We start from the raw sequence: 27502 nt of genomic DNA on the forward strand, positions 1-27502 counted from the left end.
ACCCTCCCCCTGAGGAAGGAGTTTGTTGCCACTTTGTTGGTCATTTAAAACAGCCTAGTCATCTCAATAGGCTCAACATGGCTGCTATCCGGGTCCCACTCCCGGCCCTTGTCTCTGCCAGCCTTGGTCAGGGTGGTGGGGTCAATGCAGAAGGACATGCTGATCATAGCAAGCATTCAGAGTGGAATAGTCTTCCCTTCATTCATGGTCAACTGTGATTGGATTTGGAGATGGGAGGAGTAAGGCTTCCTCTGAGAAGCACTGTTCCCCTTCTCTCTTACTACCCCTGTCCTTCCTTCTGCAGTCAGCTCTGACGCCCCTGAGGCTGATCTGGCCGGCTGTTGTCAGATAACCGCTGCACAAGTGTAGAACAGGTGTCTTCCTTGGTCAGGGTCACTAGTAGTCTCACCCGTATGGACTTTGCATTAAACATGCTTTACCCTTTGTCTTAGATCTTTCAATTATGTCATTGTCTACTACTTTTTTCCTGTAATTGGCCGTGCTAAACAAAGGAAGTGTGGGAAAAGCCAGTATCCAAATAATTGCATGAGATGCAGAAAGCTAGATCTTGCTGAAAGGCATTGGTATTTTCAATTATCTAACTTCAAAGACAAAAAGGCTGATAAAATTTTTTCTAAATTCAAGAGATCCTTAAAATCTTGGTTTATATATGTTTACACTTCTTATTCATGGAATGTGTCTAGAACAGTTTGCAAAACTCCAAGAGAAATGGGGTTGCTAGGGTTGCTTCCTTTGAATTTATGTTCCTCTGTACCTTATGGATGTTGTGCCACGGGCATATAGTATCTACTTTTAAAAATGACTTTTTAAAGCATGTCTTGTCTGCATTGTCCTAACTAGCAACTCCTTTAAAAGGCCAGGGTCTGCATGTGGTACAATTCCAGCTGAACTATTCATGTGGAATGCCTCATGAAAAGACCCCAAAGTCATGCTATGAACAACACTGAGAAGATATTCTGTGGATATTCAGAAACCATTGGTACTTTTTTTTTCCAACATCAGTGACCAAACTTGGTAATTCTATTTGTTTGTTAGCAAAATGCCAAGTAAGAAGCTATGAGAGGGAAGGGGAATGCTAGAGGCTTCTCAGGGTGAGGCAATGTGAAAGGGCTGGAAGCTCCAGAACTTTTCAGAACTGGAACTCTGGGTCTGGCACTTCACACACTGGTGTATGCCCTTCAGCAGGTGACTTTGCCATTCTGCATCTCGGATTCCGTATCAGTCAATTGGGAAGTGTAATAGAGCTTACCTTTGGGGTTATTGGCCAGATAAGGTGAGTGAATGCATGTCAGTGTCATTCCGGGCACATGGAAGGTGTTCAGTGAATAATAGCCATTGTGACTGGCCTTTTTTTTTTTTCCTTCTCATCTATTAAATGGGTACAGTACCTGCTTTCCTATATTCTGAGTTTTTTACAAATATCAAATAAGATAACCATTTATGGTGCCCTGAAGAATGAAGATTTATCAAGATGTGTTCTATCATCTATTATTTGGGTAAAAACATCTGTTAATTGTCCACCTATCCTTGCGTACTGTTCTAGGTTCTAGCTACCAGATTCCTTGTTGAAATTCTACTGTGGGATCCTTTTGGGCTAGGAGGAAATTAGAAACATGTTCTTTGGTGCTTCTCAAAGTTTACCTTGTTATTTGAAGAGACCGTTACAATCTCTGTCCTCACCTAATTCCAGACTGCTTTTCCTAGGGTGTTTTCATGGTAATGTAGTTGTATAGATTTAAGTGTGACTTTGTTGATGTGTTAATGATGCAGTCATTGTCCATTTCTCATTGACCTTCCTTCCCTAGTCTCAGACTCAGCATCTGTGATGGAAGACTACAAGCATGGGCTAGAATGGACATTAATGTGCTCATTCTAATGGTAAATATTTAAAAAAATATAAAAAGTAACAATCCCCAAGTTGACTGCAGAAAAACACCCTTCCTAGTCAAGATAGTGTCACATCCAGTGAGAGAGGCCAGACACCGATGGTCACACATAATCAGTGTGCCCAAGGGCATCCAGTCACATAAGAATATTTGTTTATTGGCTTAGAGAATAGATAATGTTATGTTGTACAAACAACATTGACCCACCCATGTTGGGATGCAGAAAATGAAATGGTGAGTAGTGCATGGCCTTCTGGCTCTGGTAAAGAGCTGATATATTTTCTTCATTAAAATAATCTCATCTTTCACTTGAGAGAAAAAAACAAGGATTTTATTTTCTTTCAAATGACAAGACTTCTTAAGTGAGCAACAGGAGAAGAAACAGGAGTTTCTTGGGCTTCATATGAATCCTTTGTCAAAACTTAAGGATTTTCTTTTTAAATATATGGTAAATAATGCAGGGGAACATTTGCTCTGTGATTAATATACATTTTGGGCAAAAAGAAATAAGGGAACCTTGACTTGTGTTTCTTTTCTGATGATGAAAAATTTACTGAGGAAGGGAGAGGTTTCTCTCCCTTCTGTTTCAGAAGTTCTGTGGGTAATATGTGAAGAGTTGCTTTGAATTAGCTAAATGAAGGGAATTATTAAAAGGCTTTTCTGTTTATCAATACTCTGGGGTGATTTTAACAATATATGTGGTTTTAAGTATCAAGGTGAATTATATTCTGAACTTGGGCCTACTAGTTGTCTGACCCTTGGTTTCGGCTCAGGTCACGATCTCAGGATCCTGGGATTAAGCCCTGGGTTATGCTCTCTGCTTAGGCTGGAGTCTGCTTGAGATTCTCTCTCTCTCCCTCTGCCCCTCTCGTATATGCTGTCTGCCCCCTCTCTTTCTCAAATAAATAGATAAAAATCTTTAAAAATTAAAAAAAAAAGTGCATTTTTTTTTTTTTTAAATTTCAACCTGTGTTGTACTAACATACTCTTTGGCCCTGACTAAATATGATGCTGCTATTTCAAACTGGGGTTTCATTCATTTAATGTAATTGCATAAACAGTTTAGTTTTAACTCACGGTTCTCAGGTAAGAGAGAATGACCAACAATTTGCAAGGTAAACCAGAAGACAGATGGGTTCCTAGCAGGGCCGGGCGTTGACATCAATATTGGGAGTGTGGAAGCGGTGGTTTTTCTTTGTAAGACTTGCAGAGCACATCACTCTTACAGAAAGAAAGCTCAATTTTCTGTAGCTATATTTGATTTTCACTTTGACTGAGAGCTGGGGACCTAATGTTGTCCTTAGGCACTGAGTTTTTCACCTATGATGGCATACGTAGGAGGAGTGGGTGATTTTCCATGGGCAGGAGTCAGAGGATGGGCAGGGCAGTTGCTCTGTCCTCCCCAAAGAGAACCTACGCTGGAGACAATTTTGTGGCTATTGGTGCCATTAGCTTACTACTTCTGCAGAAAGACCATATCTAGCTCATGACCTCCTCTCATTGCAAGGATTTATTCATGTCTCTTTAAGTAAGTACTTTCTCAATTTTTCTTAAAATTTGAATTTTTTCTTTATGCGACACTGTGATTTAACGGCAATACCTTATTCCCTATAGAGTCTGAAAAGGTAAAGCAGATTGAATGATGCTTCCTTTTACAAGAAACTGCCTAGCAGTTTTCTCTATTTGGGAGGATGAATGATTAAGGCAGGCAGGCAAAGGAAATAATAAATTAAGAACTTAGAAATTGTATGTAGCCGCTTAAGATCTTATGGGCATTGCAATTGATCGGTACATCTTTTAGAAAGTGCTTTAGTTCTCCTGTACCTCTTCGGAGAGCTAGGCACGTAAATGGGATACAGCCGATTAGCCTGCCACAGAAATCAGGCAGGTGTGCTATTTCTTCTCTCAGCTTTTGATTCTGGAGTTCTCTCTCCATATGTGTGCTATGTAACATTAACTTGTTTTGGTGCCATTTATTTGTATTTTCTCTAAAGCTCGTATATAAATTCAAAATTTTGATTTCAACAGAAAAATCACAAGAGACCTAAATAAATCTGATTAAATGATGGAGATATGTTTTGCACACAAAAAAAAGACTGATGTATGTTTTGGCTAGAAATAGTTGGATGAGCTTCTGTATCAGCCTCTTGAAGTTTAATGGGCATGATTTTTATATATTGTAATATGGAGAGATAAATTTCTTGGATTGTAAACGAAACCACAGAATATGAGTGTTTCATTCAGAAAACAATATTTATGTACATATAGCATCTACATTTAGTATAGCAAGTCCCCTTTTTTTTGTATTTGTTTTTATCAAGAAATGTCCCAACTGCAATTGTCATCAGGTTCAAATCAGAATTCAGTTGCTAGCAAAACACATTATCAGCCTTGTTTCATGTCCCTTTTATACATGTAAGCTCTCTTCCACACACAGACATGATATAACTAATTTGACCAAATAGACGAAGGTTTGGTTTTCAAAGCCAGTAGTATAAATATAAACACAGCTTTAGGTAGACTGCTGTCAGACTGCCTATCTGAATAGAAACCTCATCTTCAATGATCTTAAATCTCTATTTCTTTTCCCTTTCCCCCCTTCCTTTTATCCCTATAAATATTTATATACACCCCACAATGTGCCAGGCACTGTGTTGGGCTCTGGGGATGTAATAGGAAACAGTAAAGATGTAGTCTCTAACCCTTAAGAGGCTTTCAGTTTAAGTAGAAAAGATGGATGTTATCAAAGTACACCATTAGCCAAATAACAAAAATCACACAAATCACTCAGTAATTAAGCTTTGGGAGCTGCCCTCATCTGTAATAATAACACCCCTCTCTCTTCTGAGAGAGCCATTGGTCACTCCCACCTGTCCTCATTAATGAGAAGACATGATTAAACGCTTCATGCTGTTCTGTGTAGGACAAACACTTTGTTGTGCCAGGCACACTATGGGGGGTTGACAGGAGAGGGATACAAAAGTGGGAGAGACACCACCTTTGCCTGAAGGAGTAGGGTAGAGAGCCTGCATACCAAAATATAGATCTGTTTATTTCTGTATCTGTATGATATACATCATGAGTGAAACTAGGAATTTTAGGAATTCTTAGGAGAGGGGTGCAGTGACTTCTAGTTTGGTTGATCAACTAATATTTCCATTTCAACTGATCTATAAAGAAATGAATTGGACTTTGATAAGGAAATACGGTGGAGAGAGCTTTGCAGGTAAAAAGAACAGACAAAGGCAAGAAGGTGGGAAAATTCAGAGCATTTTGAACGAGTGACCCGAGAAAGAGAAACAGAAATAGACCATCAAAAAAAGAAAAAAAAAAAGAAGTATTTTACAAACAGGAGGGGATAAGGTTGGTATTGAGACCAGATCACTGAGGTTTTTCTATTATCTGTTTAAGGAGATACTGAACTTTATTTGGTGGATCCCACGGTTTAGGAGGGTGACTGCTGAGGAAAGCTTGAAACTGGGAACCCGGGGCACATCTACTGCCCTGGACTAAGTGAGAGATGGGGATGCCCTAACCCTCGGTGGTTCAGCTAGTAAATAAATCAGTATTTGGGATTTGAAGCAAAATTGCAGCAGAGCCCTGGACTTTCCCAAATATAATCTCTAGAACGGAGAAGCCATTAAGCATTCCCTCTAAACTCACTTTCTAGTTCATTTATATGTCCCGGTTTTTTTTTTTTTTTTTTTTTTTTTTAGAAATGCCATGATAGCCTCTGATATAAATACAGATATTTAAAATGAGAAAACCATAAGGATGGCAGCGTGGACAGATTTTGCTTGACATCACTACAAATATTTCTGACCTGATTTTAGCTGATTTATGAATAAATGATTATGCCCGTCCTGAGAGTTAAATATTTAAAAGTTAGCTCCGTTTCAGAGTTCATGTATAATACAGAACTGATTTTCTGGGCCGCGGACTTCGTCTCATTTCCTTCTTTCTAACACGCCATAATTCTCATTCTCTCCTTTTTCAGTTCCCTGCATGAAAATTATTTAAACGTCGCACGTGAATCTTTTGTGAAAGAAGAAAAGGAGATTCAGTTTGCGGGTCTCAGCAGGAGTTAAGCTAATGCAGCTTAAAATAATGCCGAAAAAGAAGCGCTTATCTGCAGGCGGAGCACCCCTGATTCTCTTCCTGTGCCAGATGATTAGTGCACTGGAAGTACCTCTTGATCGTAAGTATTAATGTTTTAAAGCTGTTACACCCGGGAGTCAAAGCCTCCCCACCATTTCCCATCCCTGTGAGCTGTGTGAATGCAGAAGGTGTCTGTGTGATACTGAAGAGCTAATCAAAATTAATTTGGCTTTTACCTACAGCACCTGGTGTTCATAAAGAGTCTCACCACAGAAATGGCCATTGAACCGGTCAGACCATTGTCCCCTCCTGGTCATTATCTTTCTTCCTCCTCAGATGTCTTTTGTGTACCATGGGGGGGTAGGGGGATGGAGAAGGAGCGAATGGTGGGCTGCCCTGATCCTCCCAATGGGCGACTCTTGATAGGAGCAGTCCTGCAAGGAAACTCTGTGAATCACTTTGAAATGGCCATGGAGACTTCCCCCACTTGTCTCCTCCCCACTACTCCACCCCACCCTTCCCCACCCCGCCCCCTCATGTGCTCACAGTGCTCTAGGAAGACTGGGGATGGTTTCTCAGCCAACCACACACCCCTTGGCACCCCCCCCCCCCCGAGACTACCCATAATTCATTTCTTTCCATCCCAACCGGTCTAAATTCACAGTACAGAGGAGTCTGGATCTAGGATGTGGATCTTACTTAAAGCCTAGAGAAAGATCTTTGGTTTTAAAAATGTGACCAGAGACCACAATTTAAATTTCGTGGAGAAAACAAGTCATGTGCAAAAACACTATTTGAAATGGACCAGCAGCAGCTACTGTGTGAGCCCACCCCGTTTCCTAAGATGAAAGTCACATGCTGTGCTCTCCCTGCTTTGGGTGGCCTGGTTGTGGAAAATAAAGATAACACTGGGTTCCAACTGGTCACGGCTCTTGCAGCAGAAACCAGAATTTCGAATTCGGGCAGTGACTGTACTTCAGATTTGGCCTTTATTCTTGATCTGCCCGACTTCTTTAAATCCATTAGCTTCCTGAATAGAACATCTGTTTGGCAAGCTTTCCAAGGTGCAAGGAAGATAGCACTTTTCCTGGGGGCTCTTCAATTGTCAGGATGTCATTTTTTTGCCAAAGAAGGTTGCAAGTCCCAGTGGGAAGACATTAAGAAGAGATGTGGTTCGCCCCACAGTTCGTTGACTTCCTTTGCTGTGCATCTAGAGTCTAAAGGGCAATAAAATGCAACATTTCACTTCCTTTCAAAAAAATTTTCATTCATGGACCTTAATTTCAATTAAAAAAAAAAGTATGATTGTTTAAGCCCGTTGGAGTTGGATTGCCCAGGTGAGCATTTGCCCTAGCAGGTACACACGGGAGAGACAAAAGCACTTGAGAGAAATGGGCCTTTGTTCTCTCTTGTGTTAAATATATTCTCCCTTAATCTGACTGCTCAATCTAACAATGGGGGGGGGGAACAGTCACCTACGGCTAACTCAATTATCGCTGCTAATGGAGAAGAGGCATAACCATGATGAAAAGAAAGTCACGGACAACCCAGGCGCTCCTGCATTAACCTTTGCAGGCAGCAATGACAGGCAGCACTGCAGAATCATTTAAATTGCATGCTAATGTTAATTTCTTCCCCACCCCTGCTCCTGACACCCCAACTATCTGAGCTGCTCCTTGGTGCCGGTACTAGCAACCCCTGGGTGAGGAAGGATTCTGAAGCAGAAATATGCTAACACCGCTGAAAAGTTCAATTACGGACTTGAAGATGAACCATAGAAATAGAAAAACCTAAAGCCAGTGTTGTATTTGGCTCGGATGGAGCACGATCATTGTAGCGACGTCCCATTGTTAGGTATGATTACCACGTGCATAGTGATGTCTGGGATAATAGGATCAGACACGACACAGTATGTGACAACTCAGATTAATTGTAGATTTCAGCTATTTTTCAAATTGAACATAATTGCTTGTCCAGCACAACATGCATGGAATGGAATTAGCCATTCCTATTCCTAGAAGAATCCTCTTTTTTTTTTTTTTTTTTTTTGCTTACAGCATTCCTTTTGTTCTTCCCTATGTTTATGCGGAATGGCTGCGGCAGGAGTAAACAAAACCATCAATGGGAGTGTCTTTCTTTGACCACTTCACGGCTTCCACCATCACCGTACTGGTTTTTTAGGTCAAACCACATAGACAAGATGCCCCGTATATCTCCAGGGTCCTAACGTTCTTATTACTAACATCTGGTTTTCTTTAATCCTGTGTGCCCACTCACCTGCTGATATTGATGGGGAAAAAGCAAAACTTCTTGAAGACTGTAAGTGTCTTTCTGTAATCTCTAGGCAGTGTGAAAATTTGGCCATGTCTTTGTTTTCGAATTAACACTGTGAATTGAACGCACACGTTTATGATTTGTGACTAACGTCTTTTTAAGCATGTGCATTTCTTATGGCTAAACATTGATTTAAACAACCAAGGAGCGAGTTTAACATATTCCCTGCATGAATTCTGAAGACTCAGGTATCACTCTTTCCTTTACCGATACTCTGCTTTACTAACTTCCAAGCTTTATTCACATCTGATGTAACCTCAATGAGAAAATTCACGAAACTTAAAGAAAATGCCTGTCCGGTTCTAAATGCCATTAAATGCTTGCTGGCATAAAGGCATGTCTTTTGGTATCTTTCAGAAGGTGAATGCACGCGGATGCTTCACCAGGTCAGCAGGGCCATCCGTGCCTTGTCCTGCTTCTTCAGGACTGTGTAGTGTTCTGGCAGCATAATGGCTCAGCGACTTTGACTATTGTTCTGAAGTGTGCAGAAGACAAATAAGCAGCCCCCCACTTACATCGTTTCTGAGTGGCTTGCTCTAAGCAAAGACCTCTGCTGTCTCTGGCAGTTGGGCAGCACCTAGTATCTACCTAAAACTTAGTTTTTGGGCATTTGAAAAATAATTCCTTTGAGATTGGATTAACCAGAAAAATCATGTAAAATCATCTTTCCACTTACAACCTCCGAGCATTTGTTAGTTGCTAGGTGACCTAAGTGCTTTTCAAACAGGTGCCCGTAGACAGTAAACTCCTGGCAGCTAGAGAAGTGGCATCTGCAGCAGACCTGTGAACAGAAGTTCTGGGTTTGAAACCACCAGGCTCGCATCTCTGTTACTTGCAGAAAAATAGAAGGAATTGGACTGAGGTACTTCTGACAGTCCCCACCACCACTCCCCTGAGCCACCACCTGGGTATCCACCGTTAGAGTGTGGAATTCCAGGCTTCTTTCCATCATTCCAAACTCTAGACTCCAAGAGCCTAAAGCATCACTCAAAGATGAAGCTGGTCCAAATGAAAATGATTATGACAATAATTCACACGGAGCTAATGCTGAACTATTATGGTATTGGCACATACCAAGAATCTTACACAGGTTCATTTATTGACTCCTCCCAGTGACCCTAGGAGGTAGATACCACTTTTAAATCCCATTTTCCGTCTAAGGAAAGTGAGACTTACAGAAGGTAAGAAACTTGCTTGAAGTCACAGCTGGTAAGAAGCAGGGTGGTTCTTAACCCGCAGACTGGCGTGCTGACCAGAGTGGGAACTGACAGGGCTTCAACAGTGAGGGTTCCTTGTAGGGTAGTGGAACCTGGGAAGAGCAGCGGGCCGAGTGAGAGCATGAGATGGGGGTGGCTTTTGCTAATGGGAGGGGACAATTTACTAGGAGTATAATAAATGGAGAGGAATGAGCTCTGCTTTTCATTTGGGCTTTCGGTATCATTTGGATAGTCAGAGCCAGCATTTTAGTGTCCGTTGTGGTGGACAGCAGCAACAGGACAGGAGACCAGACAGGTGAATAGAACCACGTTTGCAGCTCATCAGGCAGGGAAATGGTAAATTTAGCCTTGGCAGTAATTAACCACAGTAGAGAAAGACAAGAGCAGAGGGCAACTAGTAAGCTTTGGAAACACTTGTTTGGCAGGTGGGAGAGGTTTCAGGAAGCACAGAGCATGGGCAGAGAGGAAAGGGAAGAGCCCAGATATGAAAAGCTTAAAGGATCTAGATAAGTCTTTGTTGGGGGAGGGGGACAGACAGTGTGGAGGGCTGTCCTGTAAGATGTTTAGCAGCATCTCTGGCCTCTCCCCGACAGATGCCACTACCACCTCCCGCCCCCATGGTGACAACCAAAATTGCCTCCAGAAATGGCCACATGTCCCCCAAGGGGACCCTGGGTTAAGAACCACTGGTCTGTGTAAATGGCTCTTCCTGGGGTTGTACAGGCAGTGGCTTCCACCAGGAGAGTTTGGTCCTCTTCTCTGCTTTGTGCCTTCCTAGTCAAGCCATTTTCCTGCTCTGAAAGACAAACGAAGTCGAAAGAGATTGTTTTTCTCCAATTCCTGTTCTAACATTCTGTGATTCTGATTTCACAACAAGGATATGGGGATCTTAAGCGAGGCTTGAGCCCTGGACATCCAGATACCAGCTTCCTTCAGATTCAGTTTTTCTGGGTCAGAACAATTTCCCCATCCAATTTGAAAATAAATGAGCAGATAACACTTTGAAGAGCAAAATGGAAATGTCTCTCATAACCAAGCACTTCCCAGTTTCACTGATCTAAACGAGACTGTTCTGTCTTCGCTGCTAGGAGCCACCTACCTCCTGGCTCTCATAAGACATGCCAAGCCCCTAATTTACCCATCTTTTTAATGTTAACTTCTCAAATTGATTTGTTCCCGACAAATATTAATTCACATTAGTATACTAATGAACTATAGGCCAGTTACTCTTTCCTAAGAAACTCTCATTTACCTCATAACTTCATAAATTTTATTGAAAAGCATCATTTGAACAAAAAAAAATCACAAGAATTTCTCATTGTTACATCAGAAAAGAAATAGTCTTAATATTAAGCTTGTTTTGGTGATTATTTTCCCAAACTTTTAGGGGGGGTAAACGGGCTCTGTGAATCCCTTTATCTGTGAATCCCTATAAAGTTACCAAAAGGAAGCTGTGCCTTGACTTCAAGGTTTTAGGAGACTTTTAGTTAAAAATCTAGCGAAGTATGTGCTGCCAGTATAGGAATTGCTAAAGATATTTGGAACATATTTAGTCCAGGGTAAGTGATTTTGATATAGAAAGAGTGATTTTTGTTTATGATCTTAAATGATTTCTTTACATTGTTCTTCTTTCTACGATTAAGTGGTACAACCTCCAACCATTACTCAACAGTCTCCAAAAGATTACATTATCGACCCTCGAGAGAACATCGTAATCCAGTGTGAGGCCAAAGGGAAACCTCCTCCAAGGTGGGTGGCTTTCTGCTCTGTTACAGATCTGAAAACAAACTTTGGTGTTAATGTTGAAGGGAATTTCAGGTCCTGCGTATCTCTGAAGTACCACATGTAGGTTCATTCGTTTTGTCTTTCTGATGAATTAAAGTCAGATTTGTTCTTTCTTTTTTTAAAAGTTTATATTTATTTATTCATGAGACACAACGGAGAGAGGCAGAGACATAGGCAGAGGGAGAAACAGGCTCCATGCAGGGAGCCCGATCGGAACTGGATTCCAGGATGCAGGGATCATGACTTTAGTGCAAAACAGACGCTCAACCACTGAGCCACCCAGGTGCCCCAGCTTTCTACTTTTCCAACTCAGGCATCCTCAGATTTGTTCTTCTTGAACACACAGATCATTGGGTTTCTGTACTCACAACCTTCTGCAGAGGGCTCACAAATTGTAGGGAGATGCAGAGGAAAGCCTTCTAAAGGCTCTGCTGCCCTTATGGGCAAACCTGTTTTCTTCTCTGGTCCTCAGTTGCTTCCTCTGTAAAATAAATAAGTTGAATTGGATGGCTTCAAAGATCCGCCCTTGCTCTGTAGAGGTCTCTAAAATAGTCCTACGTGGGGTTTTCAGACGTGGCAGGGCTCAGTCCTCAGGATTCTCCAGTTGGATCTTCGCATGAGCACTGCACAGTGTTTTAGAGGTGAGAGAGACATGATAGGTTATCTGGCCCAACCAATAGATTTTTATAGACAAGAAACTGATGCCTGGTCATGCTCTTCAACGTAGCCAGCATCCCGAGGCTAATCAGCCGATGCTCTGACAGTCGCGCAGTAATCACGGGAGCTTTGGAGAGTTGGATTATTATTATTATTAAAATGTAATGTGGGTTTTTAAATATCAAAGAGGTGACAGTTTCTAGATCTTTCATTTCTGAGTCTGTTGCCAGCATTACTAGCTATCGCAGATGGGCACCTGAGAAAAAAAATTCACTGGTGCTAAACGCTTAAGTATATCAAAAACATTCACAGAGGTTTGCTTCAAAACAGTATGTTCTTGCCATATTATTAGAAACCTCTAGCACCCAAGTCCAAAGGTGATGTCATTTCATGGAGTCTTCTTCAGTTTCACAGTGACTTAAGGCTTCCTGCTGCTCTCTGTAAGGCGGGATTGTTCCACTCTGCACTACTATTTTTGGGCCAGATAGTTTTTTTGTTGTGAGAACAGGGGGCTGTCATGCGCATTGTCAGGTATTTAGCAGCATCCTTGTTCTTCACCTCCTCTCTGCCAGTAGCACCCACCTCCTGCCACCTCCCACCCGGAGATGTTGGGTTAACCACTGCAGTAGGGTAAGCAGTGGGAAAGGAAATCCCAGTGGCCCGGGAAAACATAGTGAGGTTTAGAGATTCATGCCTTTGTATGAGCGTGGCCTCTGTGGATTTATGACTAGTTATAAAGCATTTAATTACCTGAGCGCCATGCCTTCTATCTAGGGCCATCTTTTACATAAATGAAACTGAAAAAGAAGAATTTCATTTCAGTTGACAATTTCATATACTTCCCGAGGAATTTACAAAATCAATCTCTAGAACTGAAAATTCTCAAAATGTATTTTATGTAGAATTACCGCTTTAAATAACCAACTTTTAAGACACCACTGAATCCCTCCTCCCTTTGCATTTTGAAACTGGCCTGATCACTTTTAACCGCACACATGTGCTAGTACCCGCGAAGGCCTTTCTTGTCACATTTCAGCCCAGAGCAAAATTTTATAGACAGGTTATGAACTCTGTGAACAATGGAGTTTACAATAAAAATGCTAATAAAGCTCTAAGAGAGAGTGCCTTGGAGACCTACTTTCTGTATTTTCTTTGAAAAATGACAGGCAATTTATGTGCATGATTTCCTCGGGACAGATTTCGGCTAGTTCCAATGAAGACATGTACCTTACAATGTATGGCCAGCACTTTTTTCTAAGTCAGGACCCAATGAAACCTTTTAGGTAGGGAGCCTATTGCTCTTTGGCCGAATATGAAAATGTAATCATTATTTCTAGAAACCTACAAATCGGCTAGGAATTTGTGAAAGAGGAAGTAATCCTATTTTTCTGGAATGTTAACAAGCTTAATCCTTGATGTGTTGGGCAGCTTCTCCTGGACCCGAAATGGGACTCATTTTGACACAGATAAGGACCCTCTCGTCACCATGAAGCCTGGCTCAGGAACCCTCACAATCAACATCATGAGTGAAGGGAAAGCCGAGACTTACGAAGGGGTCTATCAGTGCACAGCCAGGAACGAACGCGGAGCAGCAATTTCTAATAACATTGTTGTCCGTCCATCCAGTAAGTGGGACTTGTCCACCAAACGGGACCCTATTTCAAGGCTGGCTCTGAGACTCAGCATCTGTTACCTCCAGATACCATCCAGATACTCTTACAAGAAAGCAATGCCGTTGATTCAACTACTCTCGCTTTGTTTTGCCTGAAAATTATTCCTTTCCACTGCCCCCTGAGTTCCTCCGTCCAATGCTTTGCTAACCCAGTGTCTTTTATGCAAACTGAGAATAAAACACCAGTAGTAAGAAAAGTGTTTCTTCCCCTGAATTGATCAAATTATTAATTTCTCACATATCTTATGTATGAAGCAAACTTCCAAACGACTGTCAGAAATAAATTCAGTGTAGGAAATGGACCATGGATAATTAACATTTTTGTTTCAGAGTTTTACTGGAAGCAGAGTGGCCTCATTACCTTGATATTATTGTGGCTCCTTCGGCAGTAGTTGCTACTCATGACCTCTCAACAAACTTGTGTTTAAAGAACACATATTTAAAGAAGAGTAACCATTTGCAGTTCTGGTCATTTTGAAACTTGTTATTACCTGTATTCATTATTAGGGAAAAAAATTACAAACAACAAAAACACAACTGAAAAATTTACTCATGAACCTTTCCACTCAAGCAAGTAACCGCCCGCCATTCTTTCCGTTTTTTCTAGGCAGGTAATGCATGGATGTGTCCCAGTAAAGCTCATTCTGAAGTACTATTTTATAACCTTTTCTGAATTATCTACATATCATGTATATTCTCATATCAATCTTATACATGAGTACACTTACTTAATAGCTAATAGCATAGAGGTGCACAGTTATTTGTTTAAACAAATCTTTTGACACTCAGTGTTTTCCATTCTTCCGTGAAAAACACACTTGTAGTGAAATTATGTATCTTCTTTTTTAAAAAATATTTTTTAATTTATTTATGAGAGACACAGAGAGAGAGGCAGACACATAGGCAGAGGGAGAAGCAGGCTCCCTGTGAGGAGCCTGATGTGGGACTCGATCCCAGGACCCTGGGATCACAACCTGGAGTCGAAGGCAGAGGCTCAACCACTGAGCCTACCCGAAAATTATGTATCTTTTTAATGATTTATCTAATAATCATTAGGTACCCTGAAATTATGTATCTTTTTAATGACTTATCTAATAATAACAAATTTTTAGACCTGGCATTGCCAAGTCAGCATTTATATACTATTGATGGCAGTGAATGAAAATTACAATTTTTTTACTTTGGATTTAAGAATTATTTTCTCCCACGAGAAAAAAGATTATTTTCTCGTTATCTTAATGTACATGAATTCTGAGTTACTGTTACCCCAAAAGTTTATTTGGTCCTTTTAGTGCTCTTTCTACTTTTCAATGCAGAAGTAACTTAGAAGTTCTTATTTTATATCATAGGGTCACCATTGTGGACCAAAGAGAAACTTGAGCCAATAACACTTCGAAATGGCCAGTCTCTGATCCTTCCCTGTAGACCCCCACTCGGATTACCACCACCTATAATATTCTGGATGGATAATTGTAAGTTTTAAAAATACAAACTTTCTTTCTTCAAGATTCTTAGGATGATTTGCTGTCACAATGAACTGTTAACTCTTGTGATTCCTAAAATGCTTATAAAATGTTTCAGAGATGCTCAAAGAAAATAAAAGCTCGTTGAAATAAATGACATGTCAGGAAATAAGCAACATGATTTTCTTGAGCAACTACTGTGTACCAGGCACTGCTCAAAATAAGCCAGATTTCCTATTTCCACCAAGCTCATATTCTATGCAGTGGGAATAGTTAGAGGTGGAGATGGAAGCAGAAATAAATGCATTTATAATGTAGGTGTCAGTTGGCAATATATGCCATGAAGAAAAATAAGCAGTTTTGAGCAGAGACTTAAAGGAATGAGAGAGCAAGACAGGCCCCTAAATGTCCAGGTGGATGGAAACAGGAAGGCCCCAGGCAGGAGCATCCTGGTGCCTGTAAAAGCCCTAGAGGGCACTGTGGCCAGACCAAGGTAGCCCAGAGGGAGGGAGACAGACACGGTCAGAGAAGTCCAGGGCTCAGTACAAAGTGCTTTGGCTTTTGCTCTGAATTAAGTAGGGAGACACCGAAGGAGTGACTGCACCTGAACCTAACGGCATAGCAGTAGCATCCCTTCATTTCCTGTGTGGCTTCCAGAGGGGGCAACAGCAGGGTAGGGATGCCTGCTAGGAGGCCACAGCTGAAATCCAGGCAGGAGCTAACGGAGACATGGACTTGGGTCAGGGCCATCAAGTGGAGAACAAATGGTCCGCTTCTGGATATATTTTGGATGTAGAGCCTCCACGATATATTAGGATCAGGCTGGGGGCACGAGAGGAAACGACCAAAGATGAAGATAGAGTTGAACACTGAGCAGCTGGCAACATGGAATCACCATCACCTCGAACAGCAGAAGCCCATGGGTGGGGGTGGGGCAGGGAATCAAGCTATTTGGGATGTGTTATATTTTTTCATTTAGGTTTTTTTTTTTTAATCTCCAACAACAGCTAATATTTATTGGGTGTTTATTAAGTGTCAGTTCCTTTGCTGAGAACTTTACATGGATTATTGCATCAATATTTTTTATGACAACTCTATGGGGCATGTCTGATTATTCATCTCCTTTTTATTTTTTTACATAATTTTTTATTAAAGTATAGTAATGTCCTGTTAGTTGCAGGTATATATCATAGTGATTTCATATTTTTGCACATTACGAAATGATCCCTGCAATAAGTCTCATTACTATCTGTCACTATACAGTTATTACAATATGACTTCTTCCCAACGCTGTACATTACGTCCCATGACTTACTCATTTTATTACTGGAAGTTGGTGTTCGTTAATCACATTTGCTTATTTCTTTCTTTCTTTTTTTTTTTTTTACATTTGCCTATTTTGCCCACCGCCCCCCCCCCCCCAGCCCCTCCTCAGTTCTGGTAACCAAGAGTTTCTTTCCCACATCTGTGAGTGTCTTTTGTTTTGTTTTTTAGATACTACGTATAAGTGAAATCATATGGTATTTGTCTTTCACTGTCTAACTTATTTCGCTTAGTGTAATACTCTCTAGGTCCATCCATATAATCACAAGTGGCAAGATTTCATTCTTTTTAATGTTGAGGGGTATTCCACTGTATATATGCCACTTCTTTATCCATTCATCTGTGGATGGACACGGGTTGCTTCCATATTTAGCTATCGTGAATAGTGCTGCAGTAATGTGTCTCTTCAAATTGGTATTTTCATTTTCTTTGGATAAGTACACAGAAGGTGGAATTGCTGGATTGTAGGGTAGCTCTATTTTTAACTTTCTGAGGAACTGCCGTACTGTTTTCAGAGTGGCCAGACTAGCTAGCCTTCCCACCAGCCGTGCACAAGCATCCCTTTGCTCCACATCCTCACCAACACTTGTTATTAGGTTTTTATGATCATAGCTATTCTGACAGATGTGAGGTAATTCTGCTTTTTAGATGAGGAAACTGAGGCACAAATGAAGTCATCCATTAGGTTATTTCACATCTGTTTACCGCAGCCTTATTCTTAAGGGTCCTCTTGATTGCTGCCTCACCTCCCTGCCCAAACCTCCTGTGCTAATAGACTAGCATGTTACCTTAGAGGTAGCATGGGGTTCCGCTTGGAGACCAAGAAAGCAGGGTTTTGGAGGTGCGAGGCCCATAGAACAGCCATGAGGAGGTGCCTAGCAGGAATTGGAAGGCAGATACAGGGTTCTGGTAAGCAATGCTGGAAAAGTAGTGCAGAGGGGCTCCTAGAGCTAGGGGCTGGGTGAGAGAACTGGAGGAGAAGGGGTACGGAGACCAGGAGCCCCCCGGGGGGACTTAGGGAGAAACCAGCAAAGCAGATGAGAAGGAGCAATCACAGAAGAAGAAAAGAACAGAGAGAGCAGTGTCCTTGGGATAAGGTGAAGCAAAGTGTCAAGAAGACAGAACAATCAACAGTTTCAAAAGATCAGATAACTTGTTATCTGACTGAAAAACAACCATTCAATGTGGCAACATGGAGATCACTGTTGACCTTGAGAAGAGTCCTTTAGGTGGAACGGTGGGAATGAATGCAAAATATTTGTAGGGAATACAGTCTATTTTCAGGGCCATGATTTCCTCTGAATTCACACTGTTCACATTTCTAAAGAGAAAATAAGCTAAATTCTAAATTTAGAATATTTGATTTCCAATTGTGACTCTTCCATGAAAATACTCAGGGAAAGTATCCCAAAGAAGTGAAAAATAAATACATAAGTGAAGAAATGAGCAAACGTATTTTCCTGTTACTGCATCACAGCTTTGGAACAGATTTTGGAAGAATACATAACAAATCAGATTCAAACAAGAGGTGTATGGGGTCGGGAATAACAGTATCCAAATGTCACCGCTCAAATGAGGCCCAGTGTTCGGTCCTTGGTTCTAATTCAGAAGCGATAGCCTTTTTCACTTAATAAATAGAAGAATACATGTAAAGATTTGGGTTCATCAAAATATGTAGCTTTGTTTTCCACGTGGTACTCCGTAGCTGTGTCATTTACCTACATTTTAGGTTGTTGGCAAAGGATCTGGACCTTTCCAAGGAAATTGCATCTGGAATACAAGAAAGAATTCAGATTTGTGTAGCATTCTGTCTTGCAAGATGACATTACCAAGTTTTTCCTATCTGCCTCCTTTTTTTTCCTAAGTGTAAGGCAAAGGAACTTTGGGAAAGTCGTAGGAAAGTCCTACCATCCCCTTGAAGTCCCATTCCCTTTCATTTGACCTACCAACACCCATCAAAAATAAAATACCAAGGATCAGAAGAGAATAAATGTATGCTTATCTTTAACTCTTTGTGTTCATTAAATAAGTGTACATTATTTTCCTGAGTTGGTTTTTCTTTTTCTTTTTCTTTTCTTTTTTTTTTTTTTTTTTTTTTTTGAGGGAAAGCACAAGCAGGGATGTAGAGGGGCAAAGGAAGAGGGAGCAAGAATCCTAAGCTGGTTCCACACCCAGCAGGGAGCCCCACACGGGGCTTGGTCTCACAACCCCAAAATCATGACCTGAGCTGAAATTGAAAGCCAGACACTTAACTGCTTAGCCACCCTGGTGCCCCTCCCGAATTATTTTTAAAACAACTCTTTCCCTAGGCATTCATGGCTTGTAATCATGAATTTACAACCACCAGCTAAATCTCCGACTTGACTGAGAACTTGGCTAACAGGGCCTACCTGCATTCTTTCAAGTTCCGGATGCACATTTTCCCGCCCCCAAGGAGCTGCGGTCTTTCTCTCCCAATTTTGCATGTCATGTAATGTTAGATAGGGCACCTTTTGTAGGAGGAGCACACTGCATGGCTCAGACCGGGAATCCTCCAGAAGACAGAACACCTAGCCCCAAGGCTACTGGAATGTGCAGGTTTCCTGGTTCTCTCACTTCAGAGGCACAGAACTCTCAGTTAGGGCTCCGGGAACTGAGCCAGAAGCTTCAACACACACATTAGCCCTCCAAGTGTAAGTTCATGCGTAGATCAGCGGCCCCACCTCCCCGCGTCCTTCATCCTTCCGTACCTGAGGCTGGACAGTTCCCTAACTGGACCTGAAGGGGGATAGCTGTGGAAGCTGGAAGGTCAGAGTGCCGACTTGATTTCAGTGAATCACGGAGCCCCTTGCAGGGGCCTGGTGCCATTAAGGGCTACAGCAGACCATCTCTGTCCTCCCAGAACCAAAATTCTAGCACATAAAGACAGGCAACAAAGCACACGTGGGACAAGTAAAAATATGTCGTAGGTCAGAAAGAAAGAAAAAAGTCATGGAGGGGAGGAGGCTAGGCTGGGCGGGCCTCTGAAGGGCTCATCTGCAGCATTACATCATTGCCACACGCTCTTGTGGATTGTCCTGTGTGCTATCTGATGCCTCCAAGGGCTTGGGGGGGAGGGAGCCTGGGGTGCCTCGCATGGGCCTTAGCTCGCATTTAGGTGCTCTCACAGTTTTTGGTGTCTGACCAAGCATGTGGAGGCTACCCAAGTTAACTTTCTTACAAGCTTTTTATTTTTTTATTTTATTTTTTTATTTTTTTTAAAGATTTTATTTATTTATTCATGAGAAACTCAGAGACAGAGAGAGAGAGAGGCAGAGACACAGGCAGAGGGAGAAGCAGGCTCCATGCAGGGTCTCCAGGATCACGCCCTGGGCTGAAGGCAGCACTAAACTGCTGAGCCACCTGGGCTACCCTCTTACAAGCTTTTTAAATGCGTTTTCTAAGATACGTGTGTCTATGGGTTTGACAGCTCTATACATAACTGTTAAATATTGGGAAAAGTCACGCACACTGTTTCATAAAGCGTTTTTTTGGTTCACACTTGCTTAATACAGCACTTGACTGTGCAACTCTAATCTCATCTCTGCCCCCACTCCAGAGAAATGAGGGTCTGGCAGGCACAGTTGGGGTTTGCATGCGTCATGCTGTTGTTTCAACAGTTACTTGCGTTTACTGGAAGAGCTTTGGGGGGTTGGGGGGGGAGATTCCAGTGAAGTTCACAAAACTATTAGTAGATACATTTATCTTGGTCATTGGGAAAGTGGCCACTTTGTGATGGAATCATCTGGATGTTTCTCTGCCTTTCTCCAGCCTTTCAGAGACTTCCACAAAGTGAGAGGGTTTCTCAGGGTCTGAACGGAGACCTTTACTTCTCCAACGTTCTTCCGGAGGACACCCGTGAAGACTATATCTGTTACGCCAGATTTAATCACACTCAGACCATACAGCAGAAGCAACCTATCTCTGTGAAGGTGATTTCAGGTAAGATCTCAGCCTCCTGACTCTCGCCCTTTCAGTGATGTTTACAAGCTTGCGTAAAATATATTAACTAGTAAACACTATGACTTTGAGGCAAACAGGCTCATTGATCAGGAAACTACGTGTGAGTAGTTATTGGCGTGTTGGCAGGGAAAGAGCACACATAACCTGAATGCTATATTTGACATTCTTTGCTGACGTGATATTACCATTGCCGTTTAAATGATAACTTTCTGAGTCTCTTGGTGTCCAGAGCATTTACATATGCTTTACGCCCCACCATGCCTGTAACTGCAGGCCTGAAGCTTCAGCTCTGTTTCTATATCACCAGCTGGGGTGGCTGAGTGAAGTAATCAGCCACGTACAAAGTTAAAGTCTGTGTTTCTTGGTAGGGGTGGCACTTGGTCAGCATAGCTGTATATATGTTTGCTTTTGTTGCCCGATACTTTTTTTGTAGTACCTTCTCCCCTGCTTTTTTTGCATTCTTCATAATATTCTGTTTATTTCAGTGGATGAATTGAATGACACTATAGCTGCTAATTTGAGTGACACTGAGTTTTATAGTGGTGAGTTTCGGTGACTGCAACCGCTACTTCTCTCCTTCATCATAGAATTTAGTTCACTAACTTCACCTCCATAGCTATTAAACCTAATTTCTTCATGAAAGTCCTGGTTCCATGTTTAATACCACTAGAACAACTGCGTGTTTCCTACGAAATTTAGCTCTAAGCTTACATCATGTCACTAAAACATTTTCCACGTTGTATGTATAATAATGAAAATTATTATCACTGTTTTCATGTAAAGCACCATTTCATGTGATTTGGGGGAAAAACTCTTTTGTGTATGTTCAGAATTATATTTTTCTTTCTTTTTTCGTCTTGTTCACAAACTTTTCCCATTAACCAAATAAGGGTGCATTAGCCTGGTGGAATACTAACTTGTCAGTCTGTTAGTAACCTTTAGCAACTAACAATAAGTGGCTTTTGATAGTAGATCATCACATTTCCCATCTGTTCTCACATGACATCGTCAATGTCATATAACCAGCAGTAGTATTTCTCTTAGTTTTGTTTAAAACCAAGCCACTATCTTCAGTGGAAATAATCTTTTTTTAAAATAGAGCATTTAAAAATGCTTTATTCTTAAAAAAAAAAAAAGAATTTGATTTCCTTAAGGGAAGTGTGACTCTCAAGTATAGAGTCTAACGATGAAGATTGTGGTTTCTGGATATGGGGGTCCTCTTAATGATCTGTAAGGCAGAATTTCTGCTATATTCATTTTTTACCTTTGAGATATAAAGCAAAAAACATTAAGGTGCTATCAATGACCAGAGTAGGCATGCCACAACTCCTGCCTTACTATTTTATTTTATTTATTTTATTTTATTTTATTTTATTTTTTTTATTTTAATATACTCCTGAAAAAGATGGGCCTCAAAACCATTCCCAAAGTGATTTCAGAGAGATACGATTTCTTCCACAATTTCTAAAGTCTTAGGAAAATCTCATTTCTCTCAAGTAATACCTTCCCTGGTATACAGTTTTCTCTTCTGAATAATGAGAATAATTCATATATTACCTCTTCACTCAGTTTCCATGAACATCAAATAGGTAATGCATTTAAGTGTTGAAACTGTAAAGAGCTATGGAACCTTAAGGTGGTATAATTCCTATGTTACGTTTTTTCTGAGAGGCCATCAGAAGATATGGCCACATTTAAGCAAGGTTTCCATAAAATGGAAGATGGCCAATGTAGGGGCTCCCTGAGATCTCTGACTTGAGGCCTTTTTTATTTTTTCATTGAGGAAACCAAGTTAAATTTATTTAACATTCATTATTCTTATTCATATTCATTATCTAACATTCATAATTCTTATTCACATTCTTAAATTTATGGCACATAATTTGCCAGACCTCTGTCAGTAACTTTCTGGTTTGGTTTTCCATAAATCTTGCACTTTGAGGATCTTGATATTTAGACATCCACCACAGATTTACCTTCATGATTAATCAGTGGAAGTGACCATAATGTTGTCCCTCATGTAAACCAAACTACCTCTCCCATAGTCACAGCTTTTAGAAAAACCTAACATCTTCCACAATATAGTTAATTTTCTCTTTGACCCCAGCACTAATTTTAAGGGCTGGAGGGTCTGATAACGTGACTTTCGATGTCCACATTTGGAAAATTTGCCAACCCGCCAAAAATTCATAAAAATGTAACCCATATTAAAGGAATGCAGAAGAATAAAATGGTCCTTTGTATTAGTGCTTACAGAACCCACATCGTTTCTGTTCCCAGCTGAGTGAGCAATGTTTGTAAGGCAGAGAGTGTGGACGTGTAATTTAACAAATTTCACAGCGCTAAGTGGTTTGGAAAAGGGATTAGATTTTTAGGCAGTGAACTGTGTTTCTAGAAATACGTATTCATAACTTTTAATCCATTTGATTTTATTATTTGCAGCTAAATCAAATAGAGAGAGGCCACCAACCTTTTTAACTCCAGAAGGCAATGCCAGTCACAAGGAGGAATTGAGAGGGAATGTCCTTTCGCTAGAATGCATTGCAGAGGGACTGTGAGTTCATGCTTTCTTTTCTTTTCTTTTTTTTTTAAGATTGTATTTATTTATTTGAGTGAGAGCAAGAGGGAGCATAAGCATGGTCGGGGTGGGGGTGGGCCAAGGGGGAAGGGGCAAAGGGAAAAGCAGACTCCTCACTGAGCAGGGAGCCTGACTCAGAGCTCAACCCAGGAACCTGGGATTTATGACCTGAGCCAAAGGCAGACTCTTAACCCACTGAGCCACCCACATGCCCCTGTGCTTTCTATCTTGTTGTACATTTCTTACAAAAACCTAGTGGATTGGTAGAGAGGCTTTGATATCAAAGCAAGAATCACTGCCTTAATACTAATTTCCTCAAGCATCAAGAAAAATTTGATACTTGTTTTCAGAATAAGCCGCATGAATCTCCTATTATTGAAATATTCTCTTAATGTAATAGCGTTCCTTTTGAAATAAGTATCAGTAATCACCGCATGGTTGCTCTGATTATAATTAGGGTGTATTATTTCGCTACTATCAGGTAGCAACCTCAAAACTTAGCAGCTTAAAAACAATAACTATTCATCATTAATCATTTGTCCACAAATCTCGGGGCAGTTGCCACCATGGGCTACCTTGGGATGTTTCAGGTTGAGCCTGCTCGTGCACCTGCTAGGCAGCTCAGCTCTGGACTCACAATTCTGGGGGTCTGCTGGCTGCAAGCAGGGCAGCTCTTGGCTTTGAGTTTCTCCTGTCCCTCTAACAGTCTAGCCCTGGCTTATTCTAACAACAGAAGCACACACGCCCTCCTCGGGCCTAGCCTCACAACGGGCACACTGTCCCTCCCACTACTTCCTGTTGGCAAGTCACAAGCCTGGCTTCTCTGCAGATCCCTCATCTGTGCACACCTCAAAGCTGACGCCGCCCTCAGAAGCTATGTGCCCTTGACCAGGGCTACAGGGAGGCCTCAGCTCTGATACAAGAACAACTGTTATGTTAGGTGTGCATCAGAGGCAGGTTTCTGCATAGCTCCCTCTTAAGCCTGGCACAGAGCAAGTACTGTTGATATGGGCACATTTGCTGGACACACTGAATGGAATCTCAGAAATATTGTGATCCCATGTTCCGATCTGTGCTGTCCTTGACTTGGTAACGCAGCGGGATGGCTTCACTGCAGGAGACGACACATGGAGGCCTCTGCTGGTCATGTCAGGAAATCACAATACACGCTGCTCAGTTCCTCAAGTAGCTGAAAACTAGCAACCCCCCCCCTCCTTAAAGATATATTAGATTATATATCTTTCCCACCAGAATTTAAAAACAAAACAAAATACCCCAAACCCTTGCAATTTTCATCATGATGGTGTTAGAAAGTGGTCTAATCTACCAACCTCCAACCTTTTGGGAGTAGAGATACCCATTCTCACGATTTTGTGATTCTTCTTCCCACGGAGGGTCTATTATAATAGTAAAAATGAAAATATGGTAGATATTTGGAAATTGCATAAAACTTCCAAAAGAATTTTTAAAATCTTGGGATGTTATAAAATAAGATTGGGGCTCTGTCATTTATAAACCAATAGTTGTAGGACTCACAGAATCAAAATATTTCTAATTCTTAACAACTGCTTAGGGGAGTAGTAAGCAGGCCTTGAGAATAATCCATGACTTAGTTTGACCTCATGCTTCTATCCCTGTTATACATTCATCTTCAGATCACGTGAGGTGCAGATTATCAATTAATTAATCCCACTTGCATTTCTAAGGACAAATATTGTGATCTTCCTGAGGGCCTAGACCATTGGGTTTTTTTGTTTTTATTTTTGTTTTTTTGTTTTTTTTTTTTGTCTTTATCTTCCCAACACACAACTCAGTGCATGGTCTGTAGTTTGGTGATTAGTTAAATGTTCGTGTCCAATAGATTTTTATTTTACCCTCGTGAAAATCTGCTCAAGTCCCTAGATCAAATTTCTTATATTTGATAGGGAAGTGTGTATAAAAGGTCATGGGCACAAATAATGTGTATCAGCTCTTTCTCTGCATTTTTAACTCTAGCTGATAAAAAAAAAAAACCCCTCAGTATCATTAATTCCTAGTAATCCTTTAAAAAAAATTTTTTAAAGATTTTATTTATTTATTTCAGAGAGAGAGAGAGAGCATGTGCACAAGCATGGGTGAGGGGAGGAAGAGAGGAAGAAGTAGGTTTCCCTGCTGAGCAGGAAGCCTGATGTGAAGCTTGATCCCAGGACCTTGGGATCAGGACCTGAGCTAAAGGCAGATGCTTAACCGACTGAGCCACCCAGGCATCCCTGTAGTAATCCTTTTGATTGATATACTCCTTCATGTAAAATTTTCCAAGAGTGTCTCACCCAGAAACTTTGAAGAACATAACGAGGTCCCTTCAGTAAAGTCACTTATGCCAGTATGTTCATTGCCTCAGCGAAGTCAAAGTTCATGGTGTGCCGTGTATTAGCATGGTGCCACTTATGTGACAGTGTTAGCTTACAGACTTAAATATGGGGTTTTGAGCATTATTTATGTAAGTGTGATGCTAGTTACAATGTCTTTATATTTCTCTTGATCTTTATACAAAGAATTTGTTACCAACTTGCATGAAAATTCACCCTCAAAAGCAGTTAGGTGAGCTTTTTTTTACACTATCATTTATTTATCTTATCAGGCCTACCCCAATTATTTACTGGATAAAAGAAGATGGAACACTGCCCATCAACCGGACATTTTATAGGAACTTCAAGAAAACTCTGCAGATCATTCAGGTTTCAGAAGCAGACTCTGGAAATTACCAGTGTATAGCTAAAAACGCCTTGGGAGCTATCCATCATACCATTACTGTCACAGTTAAAGGTATACAGTTGTTTCAAATGCATGGCTCTTGCCTTCATGAGAAGTTGTAAATCTTCAATTAAATATGCCTTTGATTATATTCTTCAAAAATAATAAGTGTAAATTTATATCAACATTCTTGATCCTTGATCCCTTCTCATTACTATTTAGAGTCCATCTAAATCAGGTTAAAATTCAATTCCTCAAATCTTTCTCATAGAAGAATTCCAATTAATAGCTGTAGAAAGAATGAGGGAAATCGAAAATCACTATTAAAATCCTGCAGTTATACCTGCTGCAGGTGAAAGCCAGTGATGAAAGATGGATGAAACTTTAAGGAAAAACAGGGTATCCCCCTTAGCCTCAAAATATTTCTTCTCACACACACACTCCAAAAATTAATTATGGAAGCAGGTTTAACATAAGGCCCACAAATTCTTTACCATTCCTCTGGGAGGGAGATGGCACTGAATTTCCCTACCCTTGAGTATGGCCAGGACTTAGTGACTCATTTCTAATGAACAGATTATGGAAAGCAGGTAAAGACAAACCCAAGTTGAAAGACGTTCTACAGAATGACCAATGAGCACTCTTTAAAAGCGTCAAGGTCACGAAAGACAAGGAAAGATCATGAAATTGTCCAATTAGAAGAAATCAGAAAGGAGATGGGATAAGTAAACAGGAGGTGGTATCCAGGACAGGGTCCTGGGACAGAAAGAAGGCATTGGATAAAGAGCTGGGGAAATCCTAGTAGGATGTAGCTTAGCAAATGGTATTGAACCATTTCTAATAATTTCTTGTTTTGATAACTGTACCATCGCTATATAAGGTGACATTAGAGACAGAAGGGCTCATGGGAATTCTCTATACTAATTTTGCAACTTCTCAAACATGCAAACTTTTTTACCTTTTTCCTAGTTTTATAATTATGTGTATCCTGCAGGGTTCAGAATTTAAATTTGTGTTTCTTAGCCCTATCTGTTCCTGTAAATTGCTCTACAACCTTAGTGAAATTTGTTAACTTTTTAACATCTGATTAAATTAATGCAAAATAAGATGGTATCTGTATCAAAGGGGCCTAGAAATAATACACAGTGGTATTAATATTATTATTTAAACATTCTTTTAAAAATCTGAAGTGTTCTTTGAGGCATCACTTATAAATGTATTCACTCCTAAAAAATGAAGCCAACAGATGTTTTGCAAAATACTTACCTTTATTATTAAAATAGTTCAATATCTTGAATTTTCTAAAAACACTTGTATGATTCAAATGTTTGTGGTTTTTTTCCTTTCTTTAATAAAGCGGCTCCATACTGGATCATGGCACCTCAAAATCTTGTGCTGTCCCCAGGAGAAGATGGGACATTGATCTGCAGAGCTAATGGCAATCCCAAACCCAGAATTAGCTGGTTATCGAATGGAGTCCCAATAGAAAGTAAGTTTCCTTGACGGGGCTCCGTCTATATTTTCAGAGCATAGCTACATTTTAGCAGGGGACAAATGGGTATGACATAACTGGTAATGAGTGAGGAAGCCGTGTGTAAGTTAAAAATAGGCACCAGATTACCTTTGGATGTTTATTTTATTACCTCTAGGTATTCCTTAGGACTGAATAGTTGGTGTTCTGAACATGATGGTATGTGTTATTAGGATTTGGCCATGTTTCCCGTTTTTTACATGGGTCCCAGAAAGGATGACAG

At 40.7% G+C, this 27502-nt stretch overlaps 1 protein-coding gene across 5 annotated transcripts in view; it reads left to right on the top strand.

Annotated features, from left to right (window-relative positions):
- NRCAM (neuronal cell adhesion molecule) overlaps window positions 1-27502 on the top strand; it is a 276389-nt gene that overhangs the window by 193373 nt on the left and 55514 nt on the right. For 4 of the 5 annotated variants that reach the window (XM_055301029.1, XM_055301030.1, XM_055301032.1 and 1 more), the window contains 9 exons: window positions 5905-6105; window positions 11200-11305; window positions 13427-13623; window positions 15020-15142; window positions 20246-20416; window positions 20923-20979; window positions 22880-22991; window positions 25636-25820; window positions 27106-27237. In XM_055301029.1, the coding sequence (XP_055157004.1) occupies window positions 6000-6105; window positions 11200-11305; window positions 13427-13623; window positions 15020-15142; window positions 20246-20416; window positions 20923-20979; window positions 22880-22991; window positions 25636-25820; window positions 27106-27237 (1189 nt within the window). In that variant the 5' untranslated portion in view covers window positions 5905-5999. The remainder of the gene's footprint in view (window positions 1-5904; window positions 6106-11199; window positions 11306-13426; window positions 13624-15019; window positions 15143-20245; window positions 20417-20922; window positions 20980-22879; window positions 22992-25635; window positions 25821-27105; window positions 27238-27502) is intronic. The other variant, XM_055301033.1, reaches the window with a different exon arrangement.

The sequence above is a fragment of the Nyctereutes procyonoides genome, unplaced genomic scaffold, assembly GCF_905146905.1.
Source record: "Nyctereutes procyonoides isolate TBG_1078 unplaced genomic scaffold, NYPRO_anot_genome, whole genome shotgun sequence".
In the NCBI taxonomy this organism is placed as follows: domain Eukaryota; kingdom Metazoa; phylum Chordata; class Mammalia; order Carnivora; family Canidae; genus Nyctereutes; species Nyctereutes procyonoides.